Here is a 22927-nt window from a genome sequence, read left to right on the forward strand (position 1 = left end):
ACATTATTAACATGAATCCCATATTATGACAAGACATTTGGATGTTTTGAATATATTGATGGACCCACAATTTAATTTTAAATCTGAAGTAATTTGAGAAAAATGATTACTATTTCCTTTGTTTCTTGTTGATGTGAAAGCTGCACTGATTAAACTGTGAATGTAATGCTTTGAAATGAGATATTAGAAATAAAATAAGGGGTGCTGGGCCTTGATATTATGAGTGATTTAGGCAGGTGGTTAATGAAATGCATGTCTTTTTTTTATTTCAACATATATTGTATATATACTGTATCTACTTTATAATGTGCAGATATACTGTGATGTAACATGTAAGAAAGTTAAAAACAGTTGTTAGAATATAATAATAGTTGTTACAGTATATTCTAATTAATGCAATTAACATGAGAAAGTTAGGTCTGGTTTGGTAAAAGTTTGGTTTTTGTTAGTTCACCATGTGTTCATCACACTTTACTGAACTTTACTGAGAACAGATTGTGAGAACTGGGGAGAACACTTTGAGGCCAGGATGGTTGGGATCCTGAATGATGGGTTAGACTTTATTGTGACAGCAGATGGTGTTAATCTCCCCGATTGATGGTAAATCACCACCTATAATCCTCTGTGCTGTTGCCACAACCCTTTGTAGTGCATCTCTTTCATGCATGGTAGTATTGCTGTACCACATAGTGAGGACACTTTCTATGGTGTTGTGGTAAAAGTTCATGAGGAACTGCTTCCCCAAACCGCATTGCTTTAAGCACCACAGAAAGTGCAAGCGCTGTTGTGCCTTTTTCAGACTGGCTACAGTGTTGTGAAACCAAGCCTGGTCAGTGGAGATCTGAAGGCTGAGGAACCTGAAGCAGCTGACAGTTTCCACTGCTGTGCCATTGATGCTGACTGGGGCGTGACTCCCTCTGGGTCTCCTGAAGTCCACAATGAGTTCCTTTGTCATGTTGACATTCAGAGCCATCTACCTTGCTCCTGTATGCAGACTCATCATTGTTGTTGATCAGCCCAATAATAGTGGTAATAGTGAGGTATTCCAGATTAGATGAGAAAGATTTGGAGAGAATGTCTATGTCAGTGCACCAAAGGTTATTAATCATGAAACACACTTCACCTCCTTTATCTTTGCCGGTAGAATCAGCTGTGCGGTCCATTCTATAAAACGTGAATCCAGCAAGTCGTACAGCGGCATTGGGAGCGCTAGGGTTTCAACCAAGTTTTAGTGAAACAAAAGACGCAACAGTCTCTTAAGTCGTGCTGAGTGTTGATGTGACAGTGAAGTTTGTCGATCTTACTGTCCAGCAGTTGCACATTTGCAAGCAGGATGCGAGGGAGGCCGGCAGGCACGTTAACACACTGCTCCTCTTACCCTGCTTCCTTTTGCATTCATGTCCCTGTTTTCTCTGTGCTTGAGAAGCAAAGCCATGTACTTTCAATTCCACTAAGGCTTAATCAAAGGCTCTAAATCTAAAATCTAAAATCATATGTGATGGTCGCTCACATATTTTTTGCGTTAAAAATGAGACATAACACAAAAATAAACAACATCAATGAGAGAGCCACACACAAGACATTGCCATGGAACAGCGCCATCTTGGACGAGAAGGTTTACAAGCAGCATCTTTGTTTAGCTTGGATTTAGTCAAATTAACGCAATAATAAAAGGGGAATGTCAAGGCCCATAAAAGGAGACACTATACAGTATGTTACGAAAGAAATGCAGTGGGTTTCCTGATTATGTTCGTAAGCTCAACAATGTAAGTGCGCCAGTCACAAAGTGATTAATTGGAAGATTGGCTACGTGATTGATAAGAAGTCTGTCAGATGGACAAATGCCTTGATCTCAACCTGGGCTGAAGGGTGAGCACTCCCTGGCAACCACAGGTGGCGTGCCGCTTCCTTCTGGGTTGTGACAATGAGAAATTCAGTGAGACAGGTCATGCTGTAGTCTGAGTTATACTTTACTGGACCATCATGTTCTTAAGATTGAATATACATTTATAGATTTAATACACAGTTTAGATTTGAAGAACAGGGTTAGATAGATAGATAGATAGATAGATAGATAGATAGATAGATAGATAGATAGATAGATAGATAGATAGATAGATAGATAGATAGATAGATAGATAGATCACTTTGTTGTCTACGTTTTCGCTTACAAGGAATTTGACATGGTGAGTTGCTCATACACTATACAAATACATACAGACATGCCATATATATACAGACACAAAAAAACACAATATACATTTCAGAAACTCAAGGAAAATATTGCATTTCAAGAATGTGTCAGAACTCTACCTACCTGTGATAACCCCATATATATATACATATTTGTAAATTATAAATAAACTGTCCATAATGAATATCCATATACAGATAATAATATTATTAATGCACGTAATGCCTGATGATCCCAGAGAGAGGCATTCGCATTCCTCTCTGACGAAAGAGAACCTGGGCCCCCGCATGCTTGCCCCAACTCCTGAGTCGTGTGACTTGGGGCAGAACTGCGGCCCCCTTGATTAAAACATCAAAGATATCAATTGAAAGGGAAAAATGAAAACTTACATCATGTGGAACGGAATCTCTGATGCTGAGAAGTACTTCTCTCATAAAGATTATTCTGTTTGATTCTCCACAAACAACTTAAACACGCAAAACAAGTAAGGGCAGCACACCATGGCAGCCGATCGAGGTACTATTTTGAAGAAAATGTTATGTTGGTTACAAATACAGTAGCTTCAAAATGTTAGCTACAAATATTTATAAAAAAAATATAAAAACAGCAGGATCTGGCAGTGAATTAATTATTGTTAATTTGGTTTATGCTTCTTTTAGCATTAAGGATAAGAAATGGGGTGCGGACAGGTTTTCTTTTTGGACTGTGGGCTTACATGTTAATGTAAACTGTGGACTTTGTCTTAGCAAAAAGGTTTGATATCCCTGGTCTGGTTTTCACTGTACTGCAGGGTCCTGGTAACATGAGGAAAAAAACACACTTTTTTCTCCTAATTAGGACTTTATAAGCTCCTAAATGGCACTTTCTACCTCCTGTGTAAGATTTTTTGTGTATTGTTCAATTATTTTAATGGGAACTCATAGTTAAGTGCATGACATAATGGAAGAAGCTGTATACTGTATGTTAATTCCAAAATTGGTCTTAATAACCTGAATATTCTCAAGGCTGTGGCAGCAACTAATAGAACAGTTAAAATGAACCTCAAAATGTTTACATTTATTTTGTATAAACTATTAAAAAATTGTGGATGTGGCATTATTTTTTCTTCAAGGTACACAAACTACCTGCAGATTATACAGATACAGTGCAAACTGATGCATCTCAAGTATACAAAATGGACTGATTGTGACTCAAGAAACTGTCGTACAAATTTTGTTGATCAACGCTAGTGAGTTATAATTCAACAGAGAATGTATTACAGCTTTGGACCCAATAATCAGTGGCATATACTGTGGACAGTTTTGACAAACCAAAACCTTATGGAACATGTTTTTACAAAGTGACAGATGGGTTTTGAAGGTACATTATCTGGATTGAAGCCCACAAAACACACAGTAATCTCAAGACAAAAAAAACATGAAAGCTGGGAGAGTCGCTATTTGATTAAGCAAATTGAGTACACAACTTTGTAGCCATCTGCTAAGAACTTGGCATATTGTATTCTAATGCTTATTCCTCCGTACTAAGGTACTGTATTTCTGTCATGCCCCATGCAGTGGCAAAATATGACCCTGCTGAAAACCAGGGCAACCAACTAAATATGACAATGAAGTATCCATGCCTTACTTACACATTGCATGACTTAAAACAGCATTTAAAGAGCAATAAAAACAGTTTCAGATTGTTAATAACTACTTTTTATTCAAAAAATATGTTTATTTTCCAAAACTGAAAAAAATAGTATATAGTATAGTGGCATAGTGGGTCTTCTATACAGGTGTGACAGAAAAATCAAGAGAAGGTATAAAAGAGGTCTTGTGATCAAGTAATAAAGACCCCACCAACCCTTAAATCACCGTGTCCTCTGAAATCACAATAAGGTTAAAGTGATGATTAACACAATCATTAACAATTCAAATTCAAGATAGCAATGAAGTTGATCTGAGTGAATTAAATTCACAGCTGTTATCTTTTAATGATTTTATTAGAAAAAAGCAATACAAATAAAAAACCTCTAGAGAGAATAAGGAAATAGCTGAAAAGTAGAAAATTGGAAAAGTCAAAGGTACTAAGATAAAGGATAACTTCAGTGTTAGAAAACTTGAATTGTAATTTGAGGCAAAAGACACAGAGTTACCGTAATTACTTATCTGGGTAAAGATTTTACACTATCGAGCATTGAACCCAAGCATTGAACAAAAGCACAAAGTAAATACGAAACATTTCTTTGTAGGTGTGTAAATTAGATAAACTTGATATGTTTCTAGTGCTTTGTTTCTGGAAAAGAGAAGCAGTGGCGTCACCTGAAAGAATTCTTCTGTGTGAGGCACGGTGTACGCCGGCTTTGGAGCTCATCTGGTGCTCCTGTGGAGTAAAAGTATGTTGGATGCTGGGTGGAGAAGATGGAGCCATGTATCAGACACTGCTTTCCTGGTCCATTTGAGCTTTTTGCCACTTCTTTGTCACTATCGTCATCCCTCCTCTAGAGGGTGCTCCGACCCTTTCGTATTTTAGTTTTATTACCTTTTGTAAATTTTACCTTCTGTAAATTTTGCACTGCGCCCTCTTTTTACCAAATTGGACTCTCCTTGGACTCGTTAGCCATCGCCACGCACCCCCGAGCACCGGATCACTGCCGTCACCACAACCCCTGTCTGTAATCCGGACCTGTTCCAGCTGTGTTTTCCCTGTTGTCCTTCTCCAGTCACTTCCGGATTGTACTGTCCGCATAGGGTCCTAAACAATGCACTGTACGGGAGTCAGGGTAAACTCACGTGATGTCTTCCTTGGGTCTTGACTTCAGGACAACTTTCTCAGAACCTGACCTCCAACTTCTATTTTCTGGCTTGCTGATTTTATTACCCATAAAACAAAGGTATTCCAAATGTTTTGCCTGACAGGGTTCTTGTTTGCCTGTTCAAATCTGAGATTGCATATCTCACCCAAAGGAATTTTTATTATGTCCTCTTTTTTCTGTCCTTCATACAGGTTGGATATTTAGATTTCTAAACTATTCGTGTTTTGCCCGTTCATTTGATACCAAATGAACATAGCACATTTTTTCCTTGAATAATTATGGTGTATCAGATTGTATTTTAAACTTATATTTGGGCTCACCCTTTTGCAATGGAATGAAGTAGGCAATGTGGCAACACATCCAGTATTTTGTGAGGTCTTTTACCAAAAAAATTAAAGATGCTATATTATACTGATTTATTGTACAAGCAACGTGAGGCGTGGATCCTCATTTTGCACTTAGAGGGGGGTCACTCATTATTTTAAGATCAATTCAAATTTTTTATTCTTAATATTTTTTTCTTTATATTAAAAAAACTCAGTATGTTACAACCAGAATTCCCTTTTTTCATCTGTTTTGTTATGAAAAACTCTTTAATTTAAGTGATATTTTTGGGGTTATGCCTTGTTTCTTAATTTTTAACTCATTTGGAAATGCATTTCATTGAGAGAAGAATTCACAGTTCCTGTCACTTTGACGAGTCACAGGGAGGATAGATCCACCATTATTCAGAGATGTTCCCTGAAGTGGGGTTGGCAAGCAAACATGTTTGTTAGCAAGAAATGAGCACAGATACCCCAGATCAGACAGTATGACTTAAGAGTATGTAACTCTTGTTCCTGATGCTAGTAACGCTTTTATTTGGGAGAAGCATTTCACCTGACAAAAATAACATAAAGAGATATACTGAGGCTTGTGCCTGCACATTTTGGATAAGAATCCAAAAATTCTCAGATTAACTAAAATGAATACTCATTAGAGTGTATTATTTTTATTTTATTTAGGTTCAAGCAAGAGCATCAAGTAGAAATACTCATTCATGGATCTTTATACACAGACACAGAGAGAAAGAAGATGTTGAATTGAATGACAAAATAATTTTGTGATTTCTGTGTGTAAATGTTATTGTTCCACTAAAATGATGTGATGCTTAACGCTGTAGTATTGTCAAAACGTAAGTACATCAATGAAGTTTGTGAGGGAAAATGACATCCCAATTTTCACCAAGCTGTTCTAAATAGTAATTATTATGGACATTTACTATATACTGTATTGTATATCATGCAAACGCCTCTTTTTGCATTATGTTTCATGTGTTACTCTTCTACACCATCTCAACCTTTGTAGTAGCCTTTTGGTTGCCTTCTCCTTCTGAATTGAGTTCTAAGGCTCTTTGTCCAATGGCCAGGAGGTAACCAAGTGGTTTAAGCAAATATACTTAAATATTCAATAAATATTTACAAAAGCATCAGATTTGTGGATGTCATTATTTGTTATGAAATGAAAATATCCCTTTATAAAAAACAGGGATAAAGTCTAAAGAAAATATTGCGTGACAGCTCAGCCAAGCTATCACTGTTCTACATAAAATATAAAGTGTACAGATCCAGCCATTCAAAATGCGCGAGGTACGCTGCATTAAAACACGATAGGCGTGGCGCAATATACCGCATCATACTGAATGTTAATTGTAAATATGATAATAGTATCCGGAAGCACCTTGTAAAAAAGCTTAACCTCTCATGTACAGCATTTGAGCTGTTGCTAAAAAACGCCCAGTTCTGAATCGTGGTCACTGCTGAGGGACAATCTTTTTCCAATTAAGAATTTAAGTTGTATAGACTTTTAATAATTTCAAACTGTGTATTATGTTCATCATTTAACATTAAAATGTTGGTATATTTTATGAAAGCAAGATTTATCAGTTGGAAAAAAGTACACAACCTTCCACATTCATCATAAATATTTTAATTATGCATAAATAATTTATGCATCAAAGTTTTTAACTTGGTAACTTACATGGGTTCTGGTTTTAACATGCTTGTTCTAACATTATTAAGCTTATATTCTGTACTTCATAAAAAGTTATAAAGTTTTATCCTTTTCTAAGTATACGGAGTAAGAACATCACTTGCTGTTATTGTAAAAAGATAAATGTTTTAGTGATTTAACATCACTTGATAGTTATATTAATATGGAATCGTGTAACTAAGCAGCTAAAGTATCACAAGTGGATGTTTTGGAAACATTTTGAAATGATTTGTATCTGGATGAATTATTATAAGTGATGGGTTTGTGATTTAGGATTTCTTAACACAATTCTTTAAGTTAAAGGAGAGAAAGGGGTTATATTTACACTTCTTTAGGTAAGCGATTCCATATTATATTCCCTATTTAGCGGATTCTAAAAAGTATGAGATTTTTTACTGCAATAAAGAGCGCAAGTATTCATAGAAAAGGTTAAAACATGGAATCAGAGGGTGTTTCAGAATTTAAACAGAGGTCTGGAACAACCTGTCTCAGAAATAGACGTTTAATAAATTGAAGTTTGTGAAAATAGTGACAAATCACCCCGAACAAAATACAAGTTTAAAATACAAGCAGTTTGAAATTATTAGTTGTTATTGAAAAATCACTTAAGTTTGAACATGTTGTGATATTTAGAAATACCAACAAATTCAGTACAGTGTCGATAATATTTACTACTTTAGTTTTTCAAAGAAATGTTTATTTGGTAAACTCATGGTAAGAGCTGAGTTTGAATCCCCAACCTCCAGCATACAAGTCACATGCCTAAGGCATTACACCAACACACCACTTGACAACTGAAGCTGTAACTGAAAAGCGCAGGCAAAAGTCTGGACAAAAGGCAAAAGTTCCAGGTGATCGCGGGTGAATGAGTCAAATTGATGCACGTTTACAAAGAAAGTGTACTACTGTGATAATTTGAGCTATCTGAATATAATTATATCGTTATTAGTTTCTTTCCATATTATATTCCCTATTAATCAAATTCTAAAAAGTATGCGGTTTTTTATTGCGATAACGAGCGCAAGTATTCATAGAAAAATGAAGTATGTAAATATAATATAGTCAGAAAGAGCACTTGAAAACTTTTCCAAAATAACCACTGTATGTAACCGAATGAAAGACTTCAATGCTTAAAATCTTTATGAAGAAAGTGGAATACTGGTGTGTATTTTTTATTTAAACTACCAATACCAGACATATACAGTTTACATTATATGTTTATATTCCTAAATTAATATCGTTTATGACCTTCAGACACGCTATGCTCCTCTTCTTTTTATGCTCAGCTACTAAAATTTTCCTTAGTTGTCAAATTCCATCTTAATATTCAATACTAAGTGGATTTAAACATGCACAGTAAAGAGATTAAATTAAACTATCGTTTCACTAACAACAGATGCATCTTGGGTGCCGCCTGTCAGCAATTTTGGCCAGCCAATCACGTACTGAGGTATAACGCACTAAACTGTAGATAATTCCGTGTGGTACGGGGTTGTACTGCACATTTTGAATGGCTGCATCTGTATTCGTAAAAAGGCATTGGTTTTTTGTAGCACAAGGCTGAGCAGGAAATATGTTAATAAGCTGCTAGTACAGTACATTATTCTGAGATCAATTTAGGATGGGATGGATGTCTCTACCATTGCTTAAAAGGACATGGTTAGCATGGCTGCCAAAAAGGAATAGCAGGGTTGGATGATCTGTGATGCTCTCCCTTTTATTTCCACTGTGCTGTGATATAGACAGTTATATAAACCTTTAGGGATTATTGGTGGGTTTTACCAGACAAGTACCATATGGATGTTTGAACAGATATACACTGTCAGCTGTCTGTTCCTAAAATTAAGCACATTGATCCAAAATGCCAGCCCACTTGCCCATCTCAGCTTTACACTGGATAGATATACAATGTTTCAACCAAACAGTCCCAAATTTACAAAAATTAATATGATCTGGATCTTGGATTTAGTTCATGCCTAAATGTGTACTAATGTGTCAGCCTTTACTCCACAATATATATATATACTGTATATATGTCCATTAAAGCAATTTGCATGGTGCTTATCTGTAGTGAGTGGTTTGGTGGTGAAGTGGTTAACATTACTGCTTTGCAGTGCTGGGTCCCTACGGTCAATTCAAGACCTGGGGTGCTGTCTGTATGGAGTTTGAATGTCTTCTCCCTGTTCATGTGGGGTTTCTCCCACAGTCCAGTCAAATGGCTTCTGGGAGAATTGACCATGGTGTGAATGTGTGTGTTTTATGCTTTATGCCTGTTGCATACCCTTTTTATGAAACAGAAATCTAAGCCAGTGTGACATCAGTGAGAATATAGGTTCAGTCAGTAGGGTCAGACTGGTGTTATTTAATTATACTGAGCTGATATGCTTATATACAGTAGGAAGCAGTCACAGAGACTATAGACTAGTAGTGCAAATAATGTCTTGCATAAGGTGCTCTTAGTGCAGCAAAGAGAGACTCAGACAGACTAGATTAACACTATATACAGTATATAGAAGAGACAGGCTCTGCTATGTACAGTAAATAGTAGTAAGAATAAAAACAGCAGACTTTTAGCAATGTAAGCTTAAGGTAAGAGAAAGAGTAAGAGGGCTTTTTTTTAGCATTGGACTTATAAAATATAAAATAAAATAGCTCACAATACCTTAGCAGCAATAAAAGGTACAGTTTTAGTTCAGTTTAGAACCATATTATACTGATTCTTTTTGTCCATGGAAGAGGACAAATCATACCCAAAGAGTACAGACAATGGTTCACAAACCTGGAGGGGATTAGAAACTAAAGGGGTTATGAAAACATCAGATGTTTTCTATGGAAGGACTGATAGGTAATACATACAGTACAGTACTACATGAGTTAACAATTCTCATGGGTCCCTGTGATTCTTGGGGTGTGACCAATGGTTGGGTCCTGGAGTGTGTTTGTGACTCTTGGATGAGTTTAAGAGAGTTTGGGTTACAGTAGCCTCAGAGCTGTGAACCCAGCACAGGTCAACAATAACACCACAATTTCAATTTGTGTTGCCTGGAAACTATGAGTTACGGACTATTAGTGGCCATTGTAAAGGTTATCATGATGCATACACCACTAACACGTAGGGCCCTGTACTAACCAGATTCCTTCTCTCTCTCTCTCTCTCTCTCTCTCTCTCAGTCCCTCTTTCTCTAAATGCTGTATTAAAGTACAGAAGTCAACACAGTCACTATATCCTTTAAAACTTCCCTAATGTTCATCTTTCTTACTTGCCCTCTTTGACTTTTTGTTCATAGGTGCCTTGTCCCTTGTATGCCCCTACATATCCACTGGTATCATGCAGCTCCTCTCGGCCAGCCTTGCCCTTTCCTTTGCCCGACTCATCGAAACGCTCCTTGTGAGAGCCAGTGAACTTGGAGGTGTCTGTGAGTCTGTCCAATGCACCTGTTTTAGCTGTTTTCTGAGGGAAAGATAGAGAGAAACAGGATATGGTAGGCTGTCAGTAATAAAAGTGATCATGCTACACAAGTGTTACAGTGAGGGAAATGCTTCTGTCCAGACTTAGATGTAAGTAGGAAATAAAACAGCTAATGATAAGCAGGGCATGCTAAGAGGCTTCAGGTCAAAATTAAGATAATTTCACTTTATTGGCCATACACAATTCCTTGTATTAGGAATTTGTCTTTTTCATATATCCCAACTCACTCTCCATGAGACACACAGACAGGGAGAGAAGTTTGGGGTCAGAGCACAGGGTCAGCCATGTATACAGCACCCCTGGAGCAGTTGGGGTTAAGGGCCTTGCTCAGAGGCCCACCAGAGTAGGATTCCTCTGCCAGCCACAGGACACAAACCGGAAACCTTCCAGCCATAGGTGCAGATCTTTCGCTACAGAGCCACCTTATCACCCTGAGTGATTGTAGCATACAGTACAGGTGATCTGTAGTAAGCTTAGGAAATAGCTAAAACAAAAAAACATTACTATTTAAATTAAGCATTTACTTTCAACAGAGCAGGCAATACCCAGTGTTTATTTTGAAAAAGACCAAGATCTGTATAGCAGGCCAGCCTTTAAGGGAATGGAGTAGCAGCTGTCAAAGGTCCTCTGATCATTGTTATTTTCACTGACCATAATTATTTCATTTGTGAGAGCTAGTGTCCAGATAATCACAGGGATTTAATGAGTGGTGTATGAGTTATAAACAGGACTTGCACAGTTAGTGGCAGTGAGGTTTGGAAACAGCTAGGGCCAGTTTTGGTGCTGAGACAAGGGGTTTCTCTGAGAGTCCTGTTGTTGTAAGTCTTTAAAAACTCTGCAATAAAGCCTCCTGCTCATCTCCCTGTTATGTGTTTCAACTTCGATTCAAGGGTAAAAAAAATTGCGTTTCAAATTACAACCATTGTTTCTCCATTTTATTTAGTCTCTTCAATGATTAAGAGACCTGTAGTAGTGTGAGTAATGGATGAGTTTGTAGAAAATTGTGAGGGAGGAGATATTCAATTGTTCTCAAAATCACCCAATGACATAAAACCCCCCTATAAGTGAAAAACCCTGCTCACTGTGGGGAATAGTGTAAATGAAAAGGCTTGACAAACCTCACTCTGCCACTCCCCTGGATAAAGTAAAATGCTTATTGATACAGACACCAAATTTCTGCTCTCCAGAAAAGTCTGCTAGGGATATTGATGTAGATCCTGATTTGAGAGACACACTGTGTCTAAGTTGCACTGACACTCAGTATCTTGGAACTCACAGTGCTTCTCATAGTGACAGGCTACACTCTCGCTGACACTTACAGTGACTCCTACATTGGCTGGCTCCTTGCCCATGATCAGCTTGTACATTTCTTGCAGGGCCTCCTCCTGACTTTTGCCCTTGAATCTCTTTGGCGCTAGCTCAGCCAAAGCCAGTGTGAACTGCTCAAAGGTGATGACCCGAGACTTGGACCTGCCAGGAGGGAAGCACAAAAGTAGTAACACCCGCTGTGAGGACACTAGTAAAATTCAGTATCTCACTGAATCATGGCCCTACCCCCAGTTATTTTCTAGTGTTCGGGTTAATAACTTAGCCTAGATGTGTCATGCCCACCGGTTGGATCTACAGTATATGTTATTCTAAAAATTCCACAGCTCCTTTCAGCAGAGTTAGCATCAAATAGAGGACTGGCCAATCTTACACTGACATTCAAACTTTCATTCAAACTTCTGGCTCCTGAAAGAGGACCAGATTTCCTGTTGCTTTAAACACCAGGATAACCCTGCAAGTTTAAAGGTCTTCCAATCCTTGTGGTTCTCAACAACGTGGTGAACCCACCTGGGACTCGCAGTGTCTGTTACTGGCATGCCCGACTGCCTTTATTATGAGCATGGTGAATGTCTATACTGACCTACTGTAGATTAAAATGAATGAAAAGGAGTATCAAACATTTTTTGAAACAGTATCACAATATTAATAAATGTACTCTCTAGTCCTGCACAATTAAAAACAGTTTCTAAGGACTTCTATTTTAAAATCTAATTATACAGTATCTCTATATTTCTATAACCACATTTCAATTGTTATAGGAACTATTATAACTGTATTGCATGTAAATGTTGGGGTATGTAATTTTTTCCTATAAATATCAAGGTCAATTATATACCAAAGTGCTCACATACAAATTCAAATTTTTCTGTTTTTTTAATACTACTTCAAAGGTATCGTTGAGGGTAAAAGGACCAAAGATTGTTGCACAGTCCTGATGCTCTAATGGAACTCAGACATGCATCTCTCTTTAGTTACATAGGGGAGGTGGATTCTTATGGGAAGGAAGTTCTTAATTTACATGGTTTTGATTTATATAACATAAATCAAGAATGGCAGTGCCTGTATCAATGTGGATCTCTACGTATGTTATTGTAATCTGTTCCGTACTTTACTTTGGAGAAGACAATGTCAGCATCAGTGCTGGTGACGGTTTTGCCATCGATGACCTGGCAGTCCTTGCACAGCTTCACAAAGTTTTTCCCAGTCATCTCATTCCCTGTAGCTTTGGTATCTCCATGCACCGCAAACTTCTTAAAGGTGCTCTCTACTTCTGCCAGGTTCGCCATGCTCTCTGCCATTGTCTCTATGACTGCAGATAGAAAGACACATAGCAGCTATAAAACAAATGACTGGCTGAAACAAACAAAGTTGCACATATTCCACCCACAAACATAAAAATCTGTAATTGCTTTTGAGGCTATTTTTAATTCTGATATTACAATTTCTAACCTTACCAATGTGGAAATACAGATATACAAGCAGTACTGTATGTCATAAGTAAATTAATTATAACCCCCAACTTGTAAAGATTTCTGACAAGAATATACCTGAATGGCCGGTATAGTTAGAGGCACATTAATTATTTTATCTCTGACATAGTTTTGTGAAAAGAATAATAATTCAGACATACTTGGTTAAAATATTTTTAACAGTGAAAATACACACACTACACACAACATAAACATACAACATACAAGTTTCTCTATGTACAGTAGACGTTTACAGAGGAGTGTCCCAGAGGCCTAAGTTTCTAACCACCCAGGAAAATCTGAGACTCATAACAAGTATTCAACAACTCTAAACACCTACAAATGCCAGAATAAGAGATAAGATACCTTCTAATCTAAATAATACAACCTGTGGTTAATTCTCTCTGCCGAAAAAACCCAGATGCCACAAAAAAAAAATGGGAACCTACTGTATCTCTTTATTCTAAAATGAACCCAAGAAGGAGAGGACATTTTTAACTAAGGGGTTTTTCACTCAGGAAATCCAAATTTCCTAAAAACTACAGAATAGCAAGCTTTGTCCTTTGTCATGGAAACAGCCAACAGCCAAAAACACTGAATCCATATTCTGCTGATCATGTCCTCATCCGTGTGCTGTGCTGACAGATTAGCATTTGCCTAGTGCTGGCAGAATTCCTGTGAAAATGATTGTTTTAGACCAGTTCTTCTTCTTCCTGGCCAGGTTGAATAGACTTGTCCTGGATTGAAAGTGTATTTACACACACATAGACAACACTGACAGCTACAACTACAACTGCACTGTCACCTGCCCTAGCAAGGAGCCTGTTGACTCCATGATATCAGCCACCTAAGTTCCAGGAAGATAAAGTGTTGACATTTCACAGTTTCTGAGGCAAATCTCAGTTGCAGTGTTCCAGAGAATGGAGTCTCCAATAATCACCACTTCTCTTATGTCAGGAGATTCTTGATTCCTCTAGTTTAGGATTCTGAATCTGAAATTTCCCTTATTTAGTCTCTACAGAATACTGTGTATCTGTTAATGATAAGTTCAAGTTTATTGCCTTATGTATCTGATGTAACATTGTGGGAGAGGGTGGAACTGCAGCAAGCACTGGTAAAATGTCAACGCCCCTGCTGAGCGGTGTGAGGTTAGCAAGAACTAAAAATAACACAAAGGTGAAAATTATCAAACAAAACAGTTTGTTAATCAAGGAGAGCTGGCGTGGAGCATATGGTATTTAAACCCAACACTGATGGTGGGTAGGGAGTCTTGTCTGTATGGGGCTTGTTTTATTATGTTCTGGACCTTTTTTTGTTTTGTAAGTTAAGAGAGGATAATTATTTTCCTTCTCTGTTTAGAGATCTGTTTAGAGCACTTGTGAAAATTAAAAAAACAACTTTCTTTTGTTACATATTTTTCCCTAACCCTTTCCTATGACAACATGATCATATCTGATGTACTTTCCAGGTTGTTGGTGCAGTTTAACTCCACAGATTAAGTAGTTTACAGAAAAGTAGTTTCAATTCTGCACTAATGACAATGGTTTGGCACATCATTTTGACAATGACACATCTAGACAACGTGAGGAACACATTAAAAAATGCTCTGAAATATTTGTGTAATTTAAGTTAAGGGATGTTAAAAGTCTATAATGCATAAGTAAGGCCTCATTTAGAATACCATGTAATTTTGGTCACCATGTTACAGAAAAGATATTGTTGCTATAAAATCTGTCCCGTAAAATACAACCAGATATTTTCCAAGACTCAAGGAATGTCCTGCATAGGGTGAAAGAACTGAACCTTTTTAGTCTTCAGCAGAGAAAACCATACGAGGACTTCACGAGTATTCGTGTGAGGAACATATGGATCCTGAAGGCTTGTAAGGATCCTGAAAATCTTCCTAGTGTTTCAGAGAGAAAATGTAAAGATTTTGTAAAGCTGCAGTGAGTAAACATTTTTGAGAGATTTTTTTGCAAACCCATAAGCAGCTGAAATGCCCTGTGATGATAGAGAGAGGGACTGAAGAAATCGCAGTTCAGAAAAGAGCCAGACTTTTATCAAGGTACCCCTTTTAACTTTACATTTGTGCCCATCATCGTAAACAACCAATATTTTAGTGTGACGATTGTAAACCCCTCCTCTTAAGGACGCTCCAGCCCTTCCTTGCTCAGTATTCATCCCCTGTATTCCTGCCCCCCGTCCTATAAAAGCCAGGCGTTCCTGCCAATCTGGGCTTAGCTTTGGAAGATGGATGCCCGGAAGCCCGCCTACCCACCTACCCGCGAGTCCAGGAGCGACTCGGCGGCATCGGGACTGGAGCATCTGGTCCCATTACCCCCCTTTTATTTCCCTCACTCCTCCCCGGATCGTGTTGTCTGCATAGGGTTCTGAAAGAACACTTCGTTACATTTAGTTACTCTTAAATCATGGTGTCCTGTTAATGCAAAAGCCTTGAGTTCTTGTACTCAATTCCACATGCTTCTATTATTAAGGCAAACAGTAAGGATTCTAATATAAATAACAGATTTGTAATTAAATTTAATTAAAAAATGAATATATTTTCTTAGTGTTACCCAGGGCTTTTCGGGCCCATGTTTGTAGTGTCAAAGCACATTATTAAACCTACAATTAAGTTTTATTATAGATTTCTAATAATGTTTCTGTTACCTTGACAAAGCAAGTTGGGCCTCTGTGTAATGAGGTGCAATGTATGTCTGTACTTCTGTAATTCTGTATCAATGCAAGCATGTTGCCAATATCAGACTGTCGGATTTGTAACTAATACAAATACTGAAATACTGAAAAAGTGGAACATCAAGAACATAGCTGTTGTCACCCCCTTTGCTTTGAGTACACCCTTCCCTGCAGCTGCAGAGAATGGTTTAGTTAAATTAACTTACTTGCATGCCTATTCTCAGTTGTTTTATTAGCTCCAGGCTTCAGTGTATAGAAACCAGTATACCAATGTTATTAAGAGCATTGTGTCATGGTTTTTCTGTAAGATTACATTTTAAGAATGTTTTGATGCTTCTTCTGAATGCAAAAGATTCTATACAATTGCACACGCCCCTGTTTTATATCATTAAAGCAAATGTGCTGCTTTCACTTCTAATTGTACGCCATTTAGACTGTTACAATTTCTCTGTGGGAACTCTGTTCTACAACGCAAATTATATTGAGTAAATGCATGTAGGAACCAAAGATTTTAATTTGATTTTCATTCTTCTCATTTAGATTTTTACAAATTATTTACATACAGAAATAAAATATATTTCCAATGAGAATTACTCAAAGACTCGCAGATAAAATTGCATCCCAAGGTGCTTCCACCAAGTACTGTACTGACTCAATTATTAGTTACTAACGTTTTGCTTTTTCTTCACGGGTTGCATGGTGTCAGAGTGGTTAGCTTTGCTGACTCTTAGCGCTGAAGCCCTTGCTCCAGAACCTGGAGTGCTCTACTCAGCCTAGAGTTTGTATGTTCGTGCAGATTTCCTTTCATAGTACATAAACAGACTTTTTGACCAAGTGGCCTCTTGGAAAACAGACCCTGTTGTGAATGTGTACATGACTGTGTGTGTCCTTCAATGGACCAGTGTCCCGTCCAGGGTGTACCCCACCCATTGCTTGTCAGGATAGGTTCCAGCTTCACTGCAACCCTGAACATTTTTGGATGGATTTGTTTTTGCAGTAATTGCTCCATGTAACTTCTTTCACCCATAACAGTGATTGGTTTGAGCATTCCAGGTTTGGTTAAATATATTAACTTTAAAAAAGTTTATATGTAATTTTTATTCAACTAAATTAAACATCATTGGGTGGTGTTGAATACGTTTTCACACTAGAAAAGAAAGAAACTAGTGCTTTAAAGTATGTAACGTTAAGGAATGTTAAGATAGTTTAATGAATGCTATTTATGTATTGTAAATAAACGTATGACTAGCATATAATGTACAGAAATGTGGACATTGACAAAATATGTTTAGAACTTTAAATGAAAGTTACCAGCTTTACATCGTGGTATACGATGAGTTTGATGGTGTATATCATCCTGTGTGCTGTGCAAATCATGATATATTGTAACATGACATATCTTATTAATTTGGAAAGAATACTAATATAATTAAAATGTTTTGTTGCTTTTTCTGTTCAAATCCCACAGCTGGCAGAGAAATCCCACTCCATTGGGTCACTGAGTAAGTCCCTTCACCCCATCTGCTCCAGGGGCACTGTATAAATGGCTGACCTTGTGCTCTGACCCCAAGCTTCTCTCTCCCCAGCTGTATGTCTCATGGAGAGCAAGCTGGGGTATGTGAAAAAACAAAGTCCTAATGCTAATAAATATATGTATAATAATATATGGGTAATAAAGAGATCTTATCTTATGTATGGGTATCAAAACCAGAAAAGTTTCACTGAGAGCCAAACTACAGTACTGTACACTGTTCATTCTCTAGAATCGATAAAACTATGCTGCTGTTAGAGAACCTCCCTATCTAGGGTTTTCCTTGTTTAAATTTGACCCAAAATTCCTCCTATAAACTTTATTGCATAAACTATTTGGATGCAGGCAGATGTTATGAGGTTGGTCCAAAGAAAAAATAGGGGGTTCCCAGTCGAAATAAAGCCTGGAGCGTCAGCGCTGAAAAAGAAAAAAGGAAAACAATTCTCTCTCACACCAAAATGGAAACCGTATCAAAAAAGGGAAAACTTCTTAACGAAAATGATTCTCCTGAGTCGCAGTACCAGGGAATAAAGATGGGAAGAGGACAGGAATAAACTTTTAGTTTACTAAGGGAACTACGATCTCTAGATTTGGGCTCTAATGATGGAGCAAAGATTCAGTGGTCTGAACAGACTTAACTTTATAAGTCATCTGTCCATAAATTTCTGATAAATCATCAAAAGAAACTAATTTCTAGTAATAGTTGGGGCAACACAAAGCAGGAATACAGGTAAGATCTCCCAGAATGCGACACCTTTCCAACACGGGACAAAAAGAATTTAGAGATGCCAGTCAACCCAGCCAGAATCGTTTCAAGATACAGCCAGCAGCTGTATCGCTCTGCAGCTCACAACAGGCAGCCCACTGATGCTATAAAGGTAAAAAGGCGCCTTTCTTTGGATGAGATGTGTAACTTAGGTCCTGACTCTTTGTGGTCATTAAAAATCCCAAGGTGTTTTTCTAAAGGAGTGGAGGTGTTACCCCTGCATTCTGGCCAAATGTCCCCCTGACCTTTACCAATCAGGGCATCCTAATAATGCCCATCTCTGAACTGGCTTCATCACTCTGTTCTCCTTCCTACTGAGAGCTGCTGTGTGGTGAGCGTTTTAGCGGACTATGGCTGCCGTCACATCATCCTGTTGGTGCTACACAATAGTGATGGTGGAAGGGAGTCCATAATTCCTTAAAAACACTTTGAGTGGAGTGTTCCCGAAAAGCGCTCTATAAGTGTCAAGAATCAATTATTATTATTATTATTAAGAAGGAGGAGAAACTCCGGAAGGATCTTGTGCTTTATTTATATAAGAAAGAATTTTACCGGAATAATGTAACTAAAAAATTTGCTCATGGGTACACCTGTAGTGCCCTACATAGCATTTAAACCCACAACGATCCAGTTACAAGTCCAGCCCTCTGATCACAAATTTCTGATTTCTACACTGACGTTGTGAATCGTGTGACAAATAAGGAGAAACCATCAGGGTACTGAATTAAAACATCAACACAGATCACATGCTTCCTTATACAGTATGCTGCTCAACAGGGCCGTTATCTGTTTTTGTAAGATCTCACACTAAACATACTATAGTTTACCACATAATATATAACAAAACACATATGATCCTCCATATACTGTACCGTATATACCTGTAGGGCAAAATCCTATGTTAAAAACAAAGCTGTTTAAGCCGTGGAACATGAAATTCAGTTCTTATTCTCAATTTCCTAGGAGATTCTATTAAATCTAGCAATAACAATAACAGTACTCAATTCCAAAGCGTAGAACCCTTTTACTATTTGCATGTAATCTTATATTGTACAAAATGCTCCGTGCCTTACCTTTGTTGGGGCTTATAGCTGTTGTTGTTTGCGCCTGTTTCCTTTCTGGAGAGAGGGATGCTGAGTGTTGTCCCTGCTCCTATCTGCAGCCTCCTCCCTGTCTGTGTTTGTGAGAGAGAGAAGGCACTGGCCAGCACTGTGAATGACATCACTCTCAACCCCCCTCCCCCCTTCCCCCTTCCCCCTTCCCCCTCTCTTTATGCAACACAAAACCACACCCTGTCTCTCTTTCTCAATTTCAATTCAATTCAAGGTGCTTATTAGCATGACCGATGGGTACAATCAGTGTTGCCAATGCAAATAAAAATAATGAAATTCACATGAAACAAAACAAAACATTAAAGTAAAGAAAATCTACAGACATATTACAGACATTTACAATAAAGACATATTATAAAATATTCACATATACTGTAGACAGATGGAGCATTATTGGGAGACAGACTCACTGTTCCTCAGGCTGTGACAGGAGATCACACACTGAGCTGCCAGTTCCCTCCTCCCTCTCCCAGTTGGCTTGAGACCCGTTGTGATTCTGGCAGGTGTGGGAACTCTGGGATTAGATTTCTGAATTTAGGGAAGAATGTTTCTCTGATCCCAGAGTATCTGTCATAGTGCAGTAGGAAGTGCGAAGTTTCTCTCTCAAACTAAGACTGAAGCTCAGCTGGTCCTGCTACAATATGTGACACAGCCTGCACATCCACCCACTCCCTCTCCCCTATCTCAGGGGGGAAGCATATGCAGTATGTACAGAGCATCTTGTAAAGGCAATAGGAACCAATTGAAAGTAAATGTAGAAAATTGAAGGTGATTTATTATCAGCTGATTATTCCAGAAAGTTATGGCAGCTGCATTTAGAGGTCCAGAAAGAATATCAGTGTGATTTTATTGCAAAGAGAGTTTTTTTAGGCCAACACCATTTTAAAACCTGTGTAGGTTGCATACAGCAGCTTTATCGAAACGAGCCCAGAGTTTGGATAATTTTCTGTTCTCCATAAATGAATTACATTTTAATTTGTGATTGCAATCCAGTGTCCTTTTTTAAAACTTCAGTGTGAAATACTCTCTGGGGTTTACTTTGTTTTTACTCCATAGGAATTTGTACACGTGGATCAAATTTGTTTTAGACTATCATAATACAGAAACCAGGAGTGGTTCTAGAATGGTGAGATTAACAAATCTGCTGGAAAAAAGTCCAGACAAGTCGAACCTTCCACAATTTAGGACCTGCTTTCCACCACAAATGCCTAGGAAGCATTTCCACCATGCTTAGAATCATAAGCGTGGCTCTTTTTTATTTTCAAACTGTAATCCATTTAAGGCTCATACTTTGTGAGTCTGAATCTCCAGCACTGGAAATCATTACAGAACTATCTAGCTGTCTCTGTAGTATGCCGGCCCTCAGAACCAGATGTGTTGCCAAAAGCAATCTTCATCTGTGTGAATACATGTATTGTTGATTGATGCATTTACTGTAGAACTTCACTGGAATAGCCAGGGTCAACAATGTGTGACCAACCACAATGATTTTGTTTTGCAATCTAGACACAAAGTTCAGATTATTCCTTATTCAAGAAATCTACAGAGACCCCACTATTCCAAATACGTAAGATCCACGGACATAAATTAGAAAACACTTACAAATAAAGTGCAACAAATGTAGCACATGCAAATGCTTAAAGCCTCCTTCATAGTATTGCATGCACATACATGTAGCCTGCATGAAAAGCAAATTAGCAATGTGTTCACCACCTAGTGTCTCAGTATGTCAATGGAAATTAAGACCACTCTGTTATACTGCTTGATCAAAGTCAAACCAGCAGTAGCTGTATGTTTTAATGGTTCATTACAATTGATAGATTATAGCGTACTGTAAGTAGATATATGCCCTCATCATATATATAAAACATACATTTTAGTTAAAAACTAATGTGTAATTATCATGAGTATTTAGCTATGTATACACATGACAGATAAAGTAATAATTATATCTTAGTATCATTCTGCAAATTTGCCTACTGGTCCAAATAATTCAAACCTTCTGATTCAGAGCCCCCCACTATTCCTGCATCGTATACACCTGTCTCCTGAGGGCATAGGCCTCATCCTTGACACCTCCCATTTCCTGAGCCCGGGGTCTTGAGGATCTCGCCCCGTCATCCTAGGACCTCCATGTTCTCAGTGTGTTTGTGTTTTCCCCCTTTCTTTGGATTTTAACCTTGTTGCGTCAGAAGATGGATTTATTGTTAACGGACTCATGGACTTCGCCCTGACCTGCCTTCGGACTTGCTCGGATTTGGATTACATTCTTTGTCTCGCCCACTCACTGTTTCCCGGACCGTCACTATTATTTTGTGCACCACTAAACCCCTGTGTGTTTTCCCATACCACGCCTCCTGTTTCCTCCAGCTCTTACTGCATCACATAGGGTCTACAACAAAACCCGACACGGACTACAGACCCTGTCCGTAACCCTATACTAAGAATGGAGTTAGGTCTCCAATCTGTGAAAGCTCTGCAACCTGTTTCAGTGGTTTGTAGCGAGTCTGAAGATGATCTTGATATTGTACTGTACAGGCTAAGAACCAGCTTAGTACAGAGCAGCATACTAAATCCGCAAGTCTGTTGCAATGACCCATAATCTTTATGCAAAAAAAATTAGTCTGAGTTCAACCCTTTGTGTAGAAAGATATATAAACAGTAGGGCGGCATAGTGGTGGACTGATTAGCATTTCTGACTCACAGCCCTCGGGCCCTCAATTCCATAGTCCAAACGCATACTGGTAGATTAATTGACTTCTGGGAAAATGGGTCTTCTCTGGTGTGAGGGTGTGTTTGTGTCTGTGTGTGCGTTGTGATGGACTGGTATCCCTACACCACCTGTGTCACGAACGTAAGTCCCTCCTCTTAAGGGCGCTCCTGCTCTTTCCCATTTTGCCTGATTTTCCTGCACCTGACTCCTATCCAGCCCCTCCCTATAAAAACCAGACACTCCTACCATTCTGGGCTCAGCTTTGGAAGATGGACGCCCGGAGGCCCGCCTACCAGCGAGTCCAGGAGTGCCTCGGTGGCATAGGCTTCGCAACAGCATCCTGACCATCTGAGTCCAGGGCTGGGAGCGCCTGGCCCCATTACCCCTTTTTATTTCCCTGACCCTTCACCGGATCCCACATCGGCTTTTAACTTTTGTCATGTCTGTCATGGATGGATCACGCAGCTCTTGGACTATTAAAAACAAGTCCAAGAACAGTTAATCACTTTTTGCTTGTGTGTTTTACTACCGCCCTGTTGCACTCACATCAGTTATCATGAAGTGCTTCAAGTGGTTGGTCAAAGCATGCATCACCTCCTCACTGCCTGACACCCTAGACTCACTGCAATTTGCATACCGCCAGAACAGGTCAACAGAAGATGCTATTGCCACTGCCCTCCATACTGCCCTCTCACACCTGGCAAAGAAAGGAACATATGTGAGAATGCTGTTTGTTGATTACAGCTCAGCATTCAATACCAAAGTGCCCTCAAAGCTCGTCATCAAGCTCCAGGACCTGGGACTGAACACCTCCCTCTG

At 38.5% G+C, this 22927-nt stretch overlaps 1 protein-coding gene across 4 annotated transcripts; it reads right to left on the reverse strand.

Moving 5' to 3' along the window:
• Positions 1–5972: 5972 nt before the first annotated feature.
• On the reverse strand, positions 5973–20007 carry LOC148643335 (tubulin polymerization-promoting protein family member 3-like). 4 transcript variants are annotated; one of them, XM_088615641.1, is made up of 7 exons: positions 19806–20002; positions 19357–19457; positions 15572–17934; positions 15093–15192; positions 12928–13129; positions 11811–11961; positions 5973–10473 (listed from the first exon to the last, which is right to left on the reverse strand). In XM_088615641.1, exons 5-7 carry the CDS (start codon positions 13116–13118, stop codon positions 10279–10281), a joined length of 537 nt encoding a protein of 178 aa, XP_088471767.1. In that variant the 5' UTR covers positions 13119–13129; positions 15093–15192; positions 15572–17934; positions 19357–19457; positions 19806–20002; the 3' UTR covers positions 5973–10278. The 4 variants fall into 4 exon arrangements, with proteins under 4 accessions (XP_088471767.1, XP_088471765.1, XP_088471768.1 ...); XM_088615639.1 differs by lacking the exon at positions 15093–15192 and having other exon boundaries at positions 19806–20007; XM_088615642.1 differs by lacking the exon at positions 15572–17934.
• Between the last annotated feature and the right edge of the window lie 2920 nt (positions 20008–22927).

This window comes from Lepisosteus platostomus, chromosome 22 (genome assembly GCF_059453375.1).
Source record: "Lepisosteus platostomus isolate fLepPlt1 chromosome 22, fLepPlt1.hap1, whole genome shotgun sequence".
Lineage (NCBI taxonomy): Eukaryota > Metazoa > Chordata > Actinopteri > Semionotiformes > Lepisosteidae > Lepisosteus > Lepisosteus platostomus.

Coding starts and splice junctions, on each gene's coding strand:
- LOC148643335 (XM_088615639.1), bottom strand. CDS start 15,614: ATGCTCCAGTCCCGATGCCGCCGAGTCGCTCCTGGACTCGCGG. Junction 13,130..15,571: donor AGTCGCTCCTGGACTCGCGG/GTAGGTGGGTAG, acceptor TTCTATCTGCAG/TCATAGAGACAATGGCAGAG. Junction 10,474..11,810: donor CAGCCAATGTAGGAGTCACT/GTAAGTGTCAGC, acceptor TCTTTCCCTCAG/AAAACAGCTAAAACAGGTGC.